The 16,127-nt window shown below is 58.1% G+C and overlaps 1 protein-coding gene across 1 annotated transcript in view; it reads right to left on the reverse strand.

The window, feature by feature from the left end:
- Positions 1-1,225: 1,225 nt before the first annotated feature.
- Positions 1,226-16,127, reverse strand: part of LOC109942860 (DNA-directed RNA polymerase I subunit 1) — a 40,099-nt gene continuing 25,197 nt past the window's right edge. Inside the window, exons 3-4 of the mRNA XM_020545415.1 lie at positions 1,635-1,676; positions 1,226-1,330 (exon numbers count right to left, since the gene is read on the reverse strand). Of these exons, the coding sequence (XP_020401004.1) occupies positions 1,226-1,330; positions 1,635-1,676 (147 nt within the window). The remainder of the gene's footprint in view (positions 1,331-1,634; positions 1,677-16,127) is intronic.

Raw genomic sequence — 16,127 nt, forward strand, 5'->3', positions numbered from 1 at the left:
AGAAAAAACTTCTCATTCACATTTGTTTACAAGCTTCTTAAAGTGGTGTTATGCTACTACCGTTTGCAGTTACAAGTGTTGAGAGAATATTTTGAGCAGCACATTTTGATAACAAGCTAAGAAATAGTAAAGAAAATCAATATTTGAATGGTTTTTAGTTATATATCAAAAAGAAATCTATTCTTTTTCTATAAGTTAATGATAGTAAAGACACAACCTCTTGTTTACAAAAGACCCCTCATCCAACTAACTTGTAGTATCCATTTTTAGTTTGCAAGATTATGAACCATTATCTTGTATAGATTAAAGAACTATTCGGTTCTTTTATAGATATTTTTCATTAATGGCAAAATATTTTGCTCTTCTGTGCTTTGTACACCCCTCAAGTATTGTGTTAAGAAGAAGACCTCACACAGGTTGAGAAAACCCCCGAACCCCTGCCCCACCCATACACAGCGACATCAAAGCCCATGTGAGAACGACCGCGACCAGAGCCGAGCCTTAGGCCTGTGCTTTGGCATGGGATAGGCGAGGGGATTTTTTTAACCACAGCCTGAAATTCGCTCCCATAGGGAGTCGAACCCAGGACCTGAGGAGTGCTACTCAGACCATCTAACCAACTCAGCTAGAGGCTCTTTCTCTCGCTCACTTAAAACACTTAAAATACAAAAATTAGGAAGAAACTCACCTCTATACGACCGAACCCTATTAGCAAACATTAGACAGTGTCCTGGACAATTCATTGGCTTAAGTCCAAATTCCTGTTTCTGAGAATGGGTCCAACAAGCAATCAACAGATGTTGTAACTCACTAATGAGTCTGACACATGTAATGTACAATAAAATGACATATATTCTGCTGCATTATCTATAAATGCACATACCTCAAAAACAAACATGTTCTCCTTGTAGTTTGCTTAAGTGAAAAAATTTGATTGGTAAGGAGAGAAGCATCACAACAGACCTGTCACAAGTGGCGGCCATCTTGACGATCCTATCCTTGTCATAGCGTGTGCGACAGGCAGGGCAGCGGTCCTCTGTTTCCTCCTTCTCAGCCATGTCTATGATGCGGTGCCAGCACCAAACACAAATGAAATTCAAACATGTGAGCATGTGAAGGCAGCCACCATAAGCACTAATGCTACAACTTGCAATAGGTATTCAATGTTACAACACAAATTTTTTTTTGGCACTGATTGGAATCGAGAGGGGCGACAAGCTAAACCCTACCCGCTATCGAGAACGGACAACACCAGGCACCGCACGCAGGCATCAGCCATGACCTCCACGACGTTCCATGTCCCAGCTATAATTGACTCGATGACCTCCTCCTGCCATGGTTGAATGGAAAATGGTTAGGTCACAACTATTTAATTCTATTATGCTCTATAGGTTGCATGTACACAAGATAGTTCACGGGCAACGCACTGATGAAGTGGTTCCTAAAGAGCTTCGGGCTATATGACAGTAACATACTAATAAAATGTTAATACACAATATGTCTACATATAGGGAAGATATTGTACTGCTTTTGGATGGAACAGAACAGTCCAGAGCCATAATTTTAGGCAAAAGGCAGACTATAGACTGAATCAATTCAAGCAAATAAAGGTTGTATAAACCGCAATGAATTACCTGCAGCAGCTGATGTGCTTCATTGAGACTGTACCCAAGAATCTAGAACATATAAGCTAACTGAAATTTTACAAAGGTTGTATAAGGTTGTGGACTACATTAAATTGTAGCCAATAGTTGTATCCCTTAATTCTATTTTCTAAATAAGTTGCATAACTTGGAAAAAATAGACCCAATCAATCTTGAGGTTATCAAAGCTACAAAGTTGTAGATTGTAGCATTTGTATTTATGTTAGTGCGCTATGGGATGCTGGTGGCAAGAGTATGATAGGTAAGCCATGCTATAAGTAAATTGCAAAATATTGTAAAAGTAATCAATTATATTGCTGAGAAACCATGAACATTTCTAAGATACTGTTTAGAGAAACTTCGATCACAACATTACCAGTTCAAGAAAACAAATTGGGATTCAGATGACCCAAAAACACATATTTGTCTGAGAGTTAAATAAGCAACATGACTTTAATTTGATGGATGTGAAAAAGAACAAGAAATTTTAGTTCAAAAAAGAAGAGAAACTTCTTTTACCTTCCCTGGATCTTTGATGGAACCCTTTGTCCCTTTCCTCTAATCAAAACATGGCACCCAGGTAACGTAGGCACATAGCAAAGCTTAATTTTCCATTTGCTTCTCCAGCCGTCAGGATGGACTACAGAAACAATGGCAATTATACATGAATACGATTCACAGTGTTGTTCTTTGCAGCCTCGGTTGAACAGACGCCTTTTCACAGGTGTCGGGGACCATAATTAGGGGTACCCTCAAGGCTCCTAATTCTCAGCTGGTAACCCCCATCAGCATAAAGCTGCAAAGGCCTGATGGGTGCGATTAAGTCAGGGATCAGTCCATCCGAGGGACTCGATCATGCCTCGCCCGAGCCTAGCCTCGGACAAGGGCAGCCGACCCCGAAGGACCTCCATCTCGCCCGAGGCCCCCCTTCAGCGGTGAACATATTTCCGGCTCGCCCGAGGCCCTGTCTTCGCCAAGAAGCAACCCTGACCAAATCGCCGCACCGACCGACCAAATCGCAGGAGCATTTAATGCAAAGGCGACCTGACACCTTTATCCTGACGCGCGCCCCTCAGCCGATAGAGCCGAAGTGACCGCCGTCACTTCGCCGCTCCACTGACCGGTCTGACAGAAAGACAGCGCCGCCTGCGCCGCTCCGACTGCGGTGCCACTTGACAGAGTGAGGCTGACAGGCAGTCAGGCCCGGCTGCAGGCACCATAGGAAGCTCCGCTCCACCCGACCCAAGGCTCGGACTCGGGCTAAGTCCCAGAAGACGGCGAACTCCGCTCCGCCCGACCCAGGGCTCGGACTCAGGCTAAGCCCCGGAAGACGGCGAACTCCGCTCCGCCCGACCCAGGGCTCGGACTCGGGCTAAGCCCCGGAAGACGGCGAACTCCGCTTCGCCCGACCCAAGGCTCGGACTTGGGCTAAGCCCCGGAAGACGGTGAACTCCGCTCCGCCCGACCCAGGGCTCGGACTCGGGCTAAGCCCCAGAAGACGGCGAACTCCGCTCCGCCCGACCCAGGGCTCGGACTCGGGCTAAGTCCCGGAAGACGACGAACTCCGCTCCGCCCGACCCCCGGGGCTCGGACTCCGCCCCGGCCTCAGCCGTCGGTCACCGCCTCGCCCGACCCAGGGGCTCGGACTCGACCTCGGCCACGGAAGACAGACTCGACCTCGGCTTCGGAGGAGCTTACACATCACCCAACCTAGGGCGCAGACCAGCCACGTCAACAGGAGGCGCCATCATCACCCTACCCCGCGCTGACTCGGGCCACGGGTAGGGGTGGTAATGGATTGTGATCCAAATAGTTCTTCACAAAATATCAAGGCCCTAAATAAATTATAGCTCAAAAATGACTAGAAATAAAGCCCGATCCTAACCCGCTTCGATCCTTAAATCTTATAGTGCAAAATTTATAGCCCATTGTCAGCCCTAGCCACGGGATCAAGACCGGCGTCCCATCTGGCTCGCTCCGCCAAATAGGCAATGATGGCGCCCCGCATACTCTGTGACGACGGCAGCTCTCAGCGCCCTTACGGAAGCAAGAGGACGTCAACAAAGACTCAACAGCTCCGATAGCTGTCCCTCCGCCAGGCTCCGGCACTCCTCCGACGGCCACGACATCACACCAGCTGGGTGCCAAAATCTCTCCGGCTGCCACAACGGCATGTACTTAGGGCGCTAGCTCTCCTCCGCTAGACACGTAGCACTCTGCTACACCCCCCATTGTACACCTGGATCCTCTCCTTACGCCTATAAAAGGAAGGACCAGGGCCCTCTTAGAGAAGGTTGGCCGCGCGGGGACGAGGGCGAGACAGGCGCTCGCTTGAAGCCGCTCGCTCCCTCTCCCGCGTGGACGCTTGTAACCCCCTACTGCAAGCGCACCCGACCTGGGCGCGGGACGAACATGAAGGCCGCGGGATTCCCACCTCTCTCACGCCGGTCTCCGGCCACCTCACTTCCCCCCTTCGCGCTCGGCCTCGCGTCGACCCATCTGGGCTGGGGCACGCGGCGACATTCACTCGTCGGCTTAGGGACCCCCCGGTCTTGAAACGCCGACAGTTGGCGCGCCAGGTAGGGGCCTGCTGCGTGTTGACGAACAGCTTCCCGTCAAGCTCCAGATGGGCAGTCTCCAGCAACCTCTCCAACCCGGGACGGTGCTCCGTTTCGGGAGTCTTGAGTTCGTGTCCCTCGACGGCAGCTACAACATGATACTCCTTCCACCGCCGTGCGACAACGACAATGGCGGCCGACAGCCCGCCCGCCGGCGGTGGAATCGACGGCGTCTTCCCCGCGTGGTGGAAGAACAACATTCGAGCTCACCCCGTCCTCTCCCCCGCCGACGGAGGAGGAGGCGGGGCAACCAAGGCCAAGCAGGAGGCAGCGCCTCGTCGGCTGTCGAGCGAGTCGACGGCGCTAGCACCCCAACGGGGGGCGCACCGGGCATCGACCTCGCGCTTGAGACGAAGACGAGCGCCGTCTCCCCGCAACACGCCAATCTCGAGCAAACGGACGGTGCCAGCATGCTCGCGAAGGGCTTGCTGGACGTCACCCTTGTACCTGAGACGACGGTGCAGTCAGTCCCCGACGTGACCTCATCGCCGCCCGTCGACCAAGAGGTACCGACCGATTCCCATCCCACGTCTTTCGGATTCAGCCTCGACCCGCCTAGCGGCTTCGCTTTGGCGGGTGCTCTCGTAGAGGCGAGTCCAAACCCTCTGGGGTTTCGTATGCGGTCACCTTGGGACCGGCTGATGGACGTCTCGACCTATGGGCCCTCTGGGTCCGAGGAAGACGACGAGCCCAGCATCTGTTGGGATTTCTCTGGACTTGGCAACCCCAGTGCCATGCGGGACTTCATGACCGCATGTGACTACTGCCTTTCCGACTGTTCCGGCGGAAGCTGTAGCCTCGGCGATGAGGACTGCGGCCCAAGCCGCGAATGTTTCCACGTCGATCTAGGGGGCCCCTCCGAAGGCAACCATCTCGGCATGCCGGAGGACGGTGATCTCCCTAGGCTGGTGCCTCGCGTTGATATCCCACGGGAGTTAGCTGTGGTCCCCGTTCAGGCGGGGGGTCATGACCCACAGCTCGAGCAAATCCGCGGGGTGCAGGCCAGGCTCAACGAGGGAGCAGGAGCGCTTGAGCCAATCCGCCGGGATGTCGGGCAGGCATGGGCGGGCCAACCTCCGGCCGGAGAAATACGTCATCTACCCTAGGGCTTCCAGCACCGCATCGCTGACGACGTCAGGGTCAGGCTGCCACCCGCATCCAGTGGGGTCGGCCAGAACCTGGCTGTAGCAGCAATGCTCCTCCGCGCGATGCCGGAGCCATCAACCACCGAGGGGCGGCGAATCCAGGGAGAGCTCAAGAATCTCCTGGAAGGTGCCGCGGTCCGGCGGGCCGAGAGCTCCGCCTCCCGAAGGCAGGGGTACCCCTCGGAGCATCATGCCGCGACTTCCCGATTCATGCGGGAAGCCTCGGTCTACACCGGGCGCACGCGCAAGACCGCGCCTGCGGCCCCGGGTCGCCTCGGCAACGAGCACCATCACCGCGACCGCCGAGCCCACCTCGACGAGAGGGTGCGCCGAGGCCACCACCCTAGGCGTGGGGGACGCTACGACAGCGGGGAGGATCGGAGTCCCTCGCCCGAACCACCCGGTCCACAGGCCTTCAGCCGGGCCATACGACGGGCGCCGTTCCTGACCCGGTTCCGACCCTCGACTACTATCACGAAGTACTCGGGGGAGACGAGACCGGAACTGTGGCTCGCGGACTACCGCCTGGCCTGCCAACTGGGTGGAACGGACGACGACAACCTCATCATCCGCAACCTCCCCCTGTTCCTCTCCGACACCGCTCGCGCCTGGTTGGAGCACCTGCCTCCGGGGCAGATCTCCAACTGGGACGACCTGGTCCAAGCTTTTGCCGGAAATTTCCAGGGCACATACGTGCGCCCTGGGAATTCCTGGGACCTTCGAAGCTGCCGACAGCAGCCGGGAGAGTCTCTCCGAGACTACATCCGGCGATTCTCGAAGCAGCGCACCGAGCTGCCCAACATCACCGACTCGGATGTCATCGGCGCGTTCCTCGCCGGCACCACTTGTCGCGACCTGGTGAGCAAGCTGGGTCGCAAGACCCCCACCAGAGCGAGCGAGCTGATGGACATCGCCACCAAGTTCGCCTCCTGCCAGGAGGCGATCGAGGCTATCTTCCGGAAGGACAAGCAGCCCCAGGGCCGCCCTTCGGAAGATGCCCCCGAGGCGTCAACTCAGCGCAGCGCCAAGAAGAAGGGCAAGAAGAAGTCGCAAGCGAAACGCGACGCCGCCGACGCAGACCTTGTCGCCGCCGCCGAGTACAAGAACCCTCGGAAACCCCCCGGAGGTGCCAACCTCTTCGACAAGATGCTCAAGGAGCCGTGCCCCTACCACCAGGGGCCCGTCAAGCACACCCTTGAGGAGTGCGTCATGCTTCGGCGCCACTTCCACAGGGCCGGGCCACCCGCGGAGGGTGGCAGGGCCCACGACGACGACAAGAAGGAAGATCACCAGGCAGGAGAGTTCCCCGAGGTCCACGACTGCTTCATGATCTATGGTGGGCAAGCGACGAATGCCTCGGCTCGGCACCGCAAGCAAGAGCGTCGGGAGGTCTGTTCGGTGAAGGTGGCGGCACCAGTCTACCTAGACTGGTCCGACAAGCCCATCACCTTCGACCAAGCCGACCATCCCGACCATGTGCCGAGCCCGGGGAAATACCCGCTCGTCGTCGACCCCGTCATCGGCGACGTCAGGCTCACCAAGGTCCTCATGGATGGAGGCAGCAGCCTCAACATCATCTACGCCGAGACCCTCGGGCTCCTGCGTGTCGATCTGTCCTCCGTCGGGGCAGGCGCTGTGCCCTTCCATGGGATCATTCCCGGGAAGCGCGTCCAGCCCCTCGGACGGCTCGACCTTCCCGTCTGCTTCGGAACACCCTCCAACTTCCGAAGGGAGACCCTGACGTTCGAGGTGGTCGGGTTCTGAGGAACCTACCACGCGGTACTGGGAAGACCATGCTACGCGAAGTTCATGGCCGTCCCCAACTACACCTACCTAAAGCTCAAGATGCCGGGCCCCAACGGGGTCATCACCGTCGGCCCCACGTACAAACACGCGTTCGAATGTAATGTGGAGTGCGTGGAGTACGCCGAGGCCCTCGCCGAGTCCGAGGCCCTCATCGCCGACCTGGAGAGCCTCTCTAAGGAGGTGCCAGACGTGAAGCGTCATGCCGACAACTTTGAGCCAGCGGAGACGGTTAAGGCCATCCCCCTCGACCCCAGCAGTGACGCCTCCAAGCAAGTCTGGATCGGCTCCGAGCTCGATCCCAAATAGGAAGCAGTGCTCGTCGACTTTCTCCGCGCGAACGCCGACGTCTTCGCGTGGAGTCCCTCGGACATGCCCGGCATACCGAGGGATGTCGCCGAGCACTCGCTGGACATCCGAGCTGGAGCCCGACCCGTCAAGCAGCCTCTCCGCCGATTCGACGAGGAGAAGCGCAGAGCCATAGGCGAGGAGATCCACAAGCTAATGGCGGCAGGGTTCATCAAAGAGGTATTCCATCCCGAATGGCTTGCCAACCCTGTGCTTGTGAGAAAGAAAGGAGGGAAATGGCGGATGTGTGTAGACTACGCTAGGCTCAACAAAGCATGTCCGAAGGTTCCCTACCCTCTGCCTCGCATCGACCAAATCGTGGGTCCCACTGCTGGGTACGAAACCCTGTCTTTCCTCGATGCCTACTCAGGGTATCACTAAATCAGGATGAAAGAGTCCGACCAGCTCACGACTTCTTTCATCACACCCTTCGGCATGAGCTGCTATGTCACCATGCCGTTCGGCTTGAGGAACGCGGGCGCGACGTACCAGCGGTGCATGAACCATGTGTTCGGCGAACACATTGGCCGCACGGTCGAGGCCTATGTCGATGACATCGTAGTCAAGACGAGGAAAAGCCTCCGAACTCCTTTCCGACCTTGAAGTGACATTTCGATGTCTCAAGGCGAAAGGAGTCAAGCTCAATCCCGAGAAGCGTGTCTTCGGGGTGCCCCGAGGCATGCTCCTGGGGTTCATTTTCTCCAAGCGGGGCATCGAAGCCAACCCGGAGAAGATCGCAGCCATCACGCAGCACCCCGAGCCCTTGTTGGAGACACCCGGGGGCTACACGCACCCCTGGGAAGAGCCGCTTGTCATCGCCAAAGTTCTGAAGCCCTGGACGAACGAGCTGGCCGACAGTCAAGGCAAGGCCTACACCAACACTTCAAACGTCTAACAGCTACGTCGCTTCTACCCTTAAGATGCTTTCAAGTTGTCCCCTGACCTTGCCCCCGCGCAAGTTTTAGTCGTCAAGGAAGGGTCAGCCTTGCCTCGGCAGAGCCCGACCCTCCCTCGGGGGCTAAAAAGGGGGAACCCCTCTGCGTCAAAATTTTCAATCGAAAAGGCTTTTGTGCTCCCCTGACTATGTCGGAAGCAGGACCCCAAGGAGCGAACGCGGGTGCATGTAAGTGGCAAGGCAGACTGAGCCGAGGGACTCCTACGCCTCCGGGTTACGGACACCTCACTCGTCACCCGCCACGAAAAGTGACCCCTACTTGGGGAAGCCACCCTGCTACTGACAGGCTGGGCCGGACACGCAAAATGAAAGGGAAAGGAGTACAACTTCATGCAACGGTAACAAAGTGTTCAGGCCTCAGCGGCCGCAGAAAGACACACGTGCATCCAACAGAAACTGCTCCAACAGAGTTAGGCGTCGCCCCGGGAAGGAGCCGCGCCCTCGGCTTCGCCCCCGCCCTCGGCAAAGTCCATCCCGGCTTCGGACGACGGCGCAGACAGGAGGATCTCTGCCTCAAAGGTGGTCGCCAGCACTGCGCTCGGACCCGCGGCGGCCGCATCGAGCCTCTGGAATTCTGCCAGGGCGGCTTCATCTTCGTCAGGAAGGCAATACCCCTCGCTGACCCGCTCCAGGTCCACGACGTAGTGGGAAGCGAGCACGGCGAAGGCCCGCCTGACACCGTGGTGAAGCGCCTCGCGGAGTCTGCCGCACACATGATCGCCCAAGACCTGCAGGCGACTTTGAGGGGAACTTCCTGAGGGGACGTCGCCGGAGCCAAGGACCCGGCAAAAGTCCGAGACGGCCTCGGACATGGCCGCATGGTCGGCCTCCCTCTGTTCGGCCGCCCCGGCAAGCGCCTCGGCAACCGCCTTGGCGGACTCATCAAGGGCGGACTCGAGCTCTGCGAACAACCAGAAGAAAGATCTCAAACACAAGCGGAGGAAACAAGCAGAAACAAAAACCGAAAATGGCCAAGGCGTACCTCCGGCTCGGGCACGCTGCTCCGAGGCTGCGACCTGGGCTACGGCTAGGTCGGCGGCAAGGGCTTCAGCCCGGCTTTCGGCCTCGGCAGCCCGACCCCGAGATTGGTCCCGCTCATTGACGATCCGATCGAACTCCGACTGCTGTCGTTGCGCTTCCGCGTGCGCCGCGGCCGCCTCCGCGCGTGCCGCTACCGCTTCGGCTCTCAGATCGGTGCAGAGCAACCGAAGGTCCGCCGCCTCGGCACCCTGCTGAGAGAGGCGCGCAGTGGCCCCGGCGAGCGAAGTCCTCAGGGATCGCAGCGAGCCCCAGACGTCGACCTCGCGGCGGTTGAACGACGACTTGGCGGCGCTCAGATCCGTCAGATCCTAAGGGAAGGAAGCGGGGCGTCACGAAAGACGCCTTGGTCACAAAAGAGAAAAGGTATGCCTGAAACCGTTACCTAGAGGATTTTGGGGACGTCCCTGCAGAAAACCTCCAACGACGACCAGAGCGACCCCACCGTTGCTTCGGCGCACTCGCGGAGCTCGTCCCAGGACCGGTCCTCCCGTTTATCGTCGAGAATGAAGACGGGATCCGAGGCCTCACGGGTCTAGAATCGGAGCAACTGGCGCCGACCCTCGGAGCTCTGCCGCACAGCGACAAGGCTGCCGCCCGGCGGGGCAGATCGCGTCTCCACGCCCCCCTCCTTCGGAGCACCAAGCGTCGACGCCTCGGCCGACTCAGCGTCGGCAGCGACCGGTCGCTCCCCGACTGGGACGACGACGGATTTAGTGGCGACGGGTGCCAGCACCGCCGGCACGTCCGGTGGGGCCGGGGCCACGTCCGCGTCAGCCGCCTCCTCTAGCACGATGGCCGCCTCGGCAGAAGAGCCGGCCTCGGGAACTCGCTCCACGGCGACTGGTGCCGCCTGAGCCCCCTGCTGTGGAGCACCTTGCGAAAAGGTCAGCTGAACAGCAAGGCCCGAAGCGGCGCCAGCCGTGCAAGCCGACGCGGTCTTAAGGGCCTTTCGGGGAACCAGGTCGGTCAGGCCATGGCTTCGCTTGCTGAGGGGAAAAGAAAAATCACGGCCGGGACATACGAATGAAAAGCCAGGACGAAGACGTTCCAAGATACTTACCCGCTCCTAGCCATGATCAACCGTGCCTGGGGGAGGTCTCTCGGATCTCGACCCCCGAAGGCGCCGCCGAGGTCCGCTTCGTCGGCAGCTTCGGCACCACCCTTGCCTTGGGCGCTCTGAGTGCCCGGGGGACGGATTGCCCAGGCACTGCCACGTCGACCTGAGGGTCGCTCTCCTGCGCTGCCGGCGTGGGCGACAGCTCTTGGGGAGTAGGCGCCTCGGCCTGGCTCCCCGGGGTCGCCTCAACTCCCCCAGCCGAGGGGTCAGGTACCCTCTCGGATTGCCCCCGCTCCTCGGGTCGGGACCCCAGTGTCCCGACTCCGGGGACTAACGGCATCAGCCCGCTCGGGGGCTGGCTTGACGGCTCCTGGCCTAACCTCAAGCTAGGGCTGAGGCCAAGGCGGGCAACCATGTCGTCTTCCTCGTCATCATCTTCATCATCGTCGTCGTCATCAGGCGTTTCCGGCGACGGCTCCCTCGGGAGCCCCTCCCTCTCCTGCCGACGACGAAGCTTTTCCAAGGCGTCTCGAGCCCGCATCCGCTCGCGGGCCCGGGCCTTCTCCACGTCTTTCTTTTTCTTCTTCTCCTCCGCGGCAACACGCCGCGCTGCTCGGTCCACCGCATCCTGCGGGACCCGTGGCAGGGAAGGCTTGTGCCACCCCACCTCCTGAAGACGGAGGGAAATCCCGACCGTAAGAACCAGGAGCAACCCGATGCAAGAAGAAGGAAGGAGCGGACACTCACCAGAGTCACGCACCCTTGGTCAGGGCGCATCAAGGGCTAGGAGAAGGCACCGGGGTCCGGTTTCCCCAACGCGACGGCCACCCGCCCATAGAGGACGTCGAAGGGAAGAGGATCCGAGGACATCCGCGAGCCCTCCAAGTCGGCCTCCGGTGTCATCTCCCAAAGCGGCAGCCGACGCTCCGCCAAGGGAAGCACCCTCCGGCGGTGGATGGCGGCAATCACTCCCGCGGCGGTGAGTCCCCCTTTCCGCAACGCCTCCAAGGCCTTGAGAAGGGGTTCGAGGTTCTTCTGTCTCTCGTGCGGGGTCCCGTGGCGCCAAGCGTCGGCGACGATGGTGACTACTCGCTGGGAGAACGGCGGAAGCAACTCGCCGTCATTCCGGAGGTAGAACCACCGGCGCTGCCACCCTTTGTTCGAGGATGCAAGGATGGCGGGGATATACAGCGACGCCCGCGACTGCCTCAACTGAAGGATGCAGCCGCCGGCCCGCACTGCCGTGTGGACCTTTCTCTCCCCCGTCGGCGAAGCGAAAAGCTCCGCGAAAAAGAGATGAGTCCACAAGTCCCAGTGGGGGGCGATCCCCAAGTACCCCTCACACACCGATACGAAGATGGCGGCCTGCGAGATGGAGTTGGGGCTGAGGTTGTGCAACTCCACCCCGTAGTGGTGCAGAATCGCCCGCATAAAGCGGCTCGCCAGCACACCAAATCCCCGCTCGTGGAAGGAGACGAAGCTTACGACGTACCCCGGCGGTGGGGACGGAGCGGCTCCGCCCACGGGAGGGATCCACTCCGGCCGCGTCTCATCAGAGAGAGGGCGAAGTAAACCCTCAGCAACAAGATCCTCTAGATCGCCCGCCGTCACTGTGGAGGAAGGCCATGGGTCGCGCGGCGAGACGATGGTCACCCGGTCAGCCATCACCGAGCAGGAAGGGTGGCGGCGCAAAGGACAGGGTGGGCGGTTTCCTTTTCTCTGGCTAAATCTCTCGGGTTGCGAAAACCTAAGAGGGAGGCAGGAAGCGGAGCAAAGAACCATCGCCAGACCCTCTTCCAAGTATATAAAGATCAAGGCGAGACCGGTTCAACGTTCCGCCCGGACCGGCCGCGGAATTCAAAAACATGAAGCGAAACAGCCGTTCCTCGAACGGCTCGCGCACACGTAGGGGTGGTAACGGATCACGATCCAAATACCTCTTCACAAAAAGTTAAGGCCCTTAAATAATATTAGTTCAAAAATGAATAAGAATAGGGCCCGATCCTAATCCGATTCGATCCTTAAAATTTGCAGTGTAAAGTTTATAGCCCATTACCACCTCTACGCACACGCAACGGCCACCCCGCGAACCGCACGCCCCGTCGCATTAACTCCGCGGCAGGAAAGGCGGCGCCTCTGGCAGGAGAAGGGAGCGACGCTTCGCCTTCACCATAATGATCGCGTCAAAAAAGGTACGCCACGTCATTCAACTTCGTATCCTTTTCCTTTTTTCCTCTTTCTCTCTCTTGCAATAGGGACCGGGAAAGGGGGATACCCCGAAAAGGATCCTTCCCCGTGAAGGAACCAGGCCCCGAGCCTCCCTACTGATCAGAGGTTCGAAGGCCGGCCCCTCGGAAGGGTTCAACAGCCGCCTCAGAGCGCGTGGGTTCCACACCCACTACTGGTCAGAGGTTCGAAGGCCGGACCCTCAGAAGGGTTCAACGGCCGCCTCAGGCTACTCGGGCTCCGCGCCCACTACTGATCAGGGGTTCGAAGGCTGGCCCCCGAAGGGTTCACAGCCGCCTCAGACACAGAGCGAGGGATGACCATGGGTACGTTCGATACATAACCAAGGCTCGGGCTGCGCTCCCGAGGTACCCTAGGACATTTCCGAGACCAGCGGGAACGATCTTGTAACAGAATCCCATCAGAGGGAGGCATCGAGCCCTCGGACCCCGTCGCTAGGGGACCGGGTCCGGCAGATCACCCGCAGGTACTTTTGGGCGCGCCTCTGGGCCTCTAGCCGACCCCTAACGAACGGGGCATGGACGTCCACTCGGATTACCCGTCTGCAGCTCACCGGGGACACCATGTTTGGCGCCCGCTGAGGGCAACATGGCGCTCTCCCCCCCTCCTCCTTGCGGAAAGGCGACGCAGGGGCGTATGTAAAAATGTCGAGTCTGACCCTGATCGCCCTCTCGCCCTGTGCAGAGGCTCGGGGGCTGCTCTCGCAAACCCGGCTCCAGCCACACCGTTGACAGCATCAACATACCAGCCCGAGAACTTGGGACCCGACCGTACACCCGGGCTACGGCCAGCTCGCATGAGGGAACGACCAGACCAGCCGAAGCATTACGCGAGGCATTAAGACCTCGGAGGAGTCAAACCACTCCTCCGAGGCCTCGGGGGCTACACCCGGCGGGTGCGCTCGCGCGCACCCACCGGAACAAAACGCAACCGAGAAAGGCTGGTCCCCCTTGCAAAAAAGTGCGACGAAAGCCTCCAAGCGAGTGCTAACACTCCCTTCGAGGCTCGGGGGCTACTGTCGGGGACCATAATTAGGGGTACCCTCAAGGCTCCTAATTCTCAGCTGGTAACCCCCATCAGCATAAAGCTGCAAAGGCCTGATGGGTGCGATTAAGTCAGGGATCAGTCCATTCGAGGGACTCGATCACGCCTCGCCCGAGCCAAGGGCAGCCGACCCCGAAGGACCTCCGTCTCGCCCGAGGCCCCCCTCCAGCGATGAACATATTTCCAGCTCGCCTGAGGCCCTGTCTTCGCCAAGAAGCAACCCTGACCAAATCGCCGCACCGACCGACCAAATCGCAGGAGCATTTAATGCAAAGGCGACCTGACACCTTTATCCTGACGCGCGCCCCTCAGCCGACAGAGCCGAAGTGACCGCCGTCACTTCGCCGCTCCACTAACCGGTCTGACAGAAAGACAGCGCCGCCTGCGTGTAACACCCCAGGTGTTACTCAGGGTGTCCACCCTAGGGTTACCCCCTTTTACCCATTATCACATGAAGATTGACTTGGGCAAAGTATACCACACTTGGAATTCTAGGTCCTAAGCAGGTGTAATCCACTTTGGATGTCATGCCCTAGCTTATCATGCACATCTAAGTGGGGATCTCCCAAAACCCTAGAACAAAACCCCCATAGGCAATTATAACCCTAATTGAAGCCATGATCAAAAGAGCATGTAAACATCATGATCATGGCTTGGACCAAATATAAAAGTTGTAATACACTCAATAACCTACCATTAATAGTAAGGAAGTACCCCCAAAAAGTTTTCAGAAAAGTCCTAAAAAGATCACCAAAGGTTGAACACAAGGGAAAAATGCAGATTTTGCCTAAGTTAAAACCCAACCCTTGAGCAAAGATCCCTCATGTTCACCTTGATCCCCTTTTCAAAACCAGTCGACCCAATTAGCAAAGTGGCGCCAAATGAACCCTAGAATGCCCTGGAAAAGTTTGAACCCAAGCCAAAACCATTTGACACGAGTTGGCACTGGTTTTGTCTCGGTTTGCACAGGGCAGACAGACAAGACTTGGCGCTACCGTATCTCTTCAACCAGACCACATCTACCCTTGGAACTTACATGAACTAGGTAGCCCTAGGTGCAGGGAAGAAATCTCCCACAGGCGGTAGGGCAAGATTCGTACGCCTGGCCGCTCAGCAGAGTGAAGAACACGGGCAGAAGCAACGCGCCACGTGTTCGACGCGCTCTGAGCTCGCCAGAGCACGCCCGCGCGCGCGCCCCGCGTGCCCGCGTCGCGCCAAACGGTGGAGCCGGCGCCCCGTCCGCGTCCGCGCCTATAAAACCTGCCCCAGCGCTCGGTTGCCTTCCCCGTTACCTCCTCCGTACTTCGCCGGACTCGCCCGAGCCAGCCATTGCCTCCGGCAACCTCCCCGCGACCCGCCAGTGCCGACCAAGAGCCACCGCCGTGGCCAACCCCTCTCCAGTCCCCCTTCGTTCGATTCAAGCCCCAGATAGCTTCCTGGTGAGACCGTGAGCTTGGCTCAAGCTTGAACCGAGAGCCCGCGTCACCGGAGAAGCCGAATCGCGCTCACCGGAGTTCAAGCACTCGCCGGCGCACGTGGACCGGGTAAACCCCTTCACCATTTCTCGATTCGTTGCGCGCACGGCCTCTGTGTCACCCCGTGAAGCGCCTCGTGCACCCTAATTGACCTACGCCGCCGTGGTTTGGCCGGAGCAGGCGTCGCCGTCGATCCCCGCCGCCTGTGTTCGTGGCCAGGGGAGCTCCGACCACCTCTGACGCCGACCCGCACATCGACGTGACCGTCGCGACCTCCTGAACATCACCGACCACCTCGCCGGACCTCCCTCGCCGCCGGTAAGCCGCGCCACCCTTTCCTTTCCTGCGGCTACTGTTTCAGTTAGGGGAGGGACTGCGGGTGTGAGGGAGAGAAATCCAGGGGGTTAAGTGAAAAGTCAGAGACCCAAGTGAATAGTAGCGTAAGGGTAGATCTGCGAGGTTTGATTCAGTTTAAACCCAGGGACCTCGGCGCAAACTGTTTTTCCAGAAAAACTTAATTAAAACCTGATTTAAATTCAAACAGAAACTTTAAAAACCTATAACTTCTGTTTGGTTTACCCAAATTTGGTCAAACTAATTTTGCCAGACTCTAAATAATGTAACCTGTCTAAGAAAAATATAAAACCACATAAGTACTATAGAAAAATGTAAGGTCCTGATTTAATTACAGTTTGAACCAAAAGCTTAATAATAGCAAGAAAAATGGTTGTATTATTTAACTAAGGTTAGA

The sequence above is a fragment of the Zea mays genome, chromosome 10, assembly GCF_902167145.1.
Source record: "Zea mays cultivar B73 chromosome 10, Zm-B73-REFERENCE-NAM-5.0, whole genome shotgun sequence".
NCBI classification, from domain to species: domain Eukaryota; kingdom Viridiplantae; phylum Streptophyta; class Magnoliopsida; order Poales; family Poaceae; genus Zea; species Zea mays.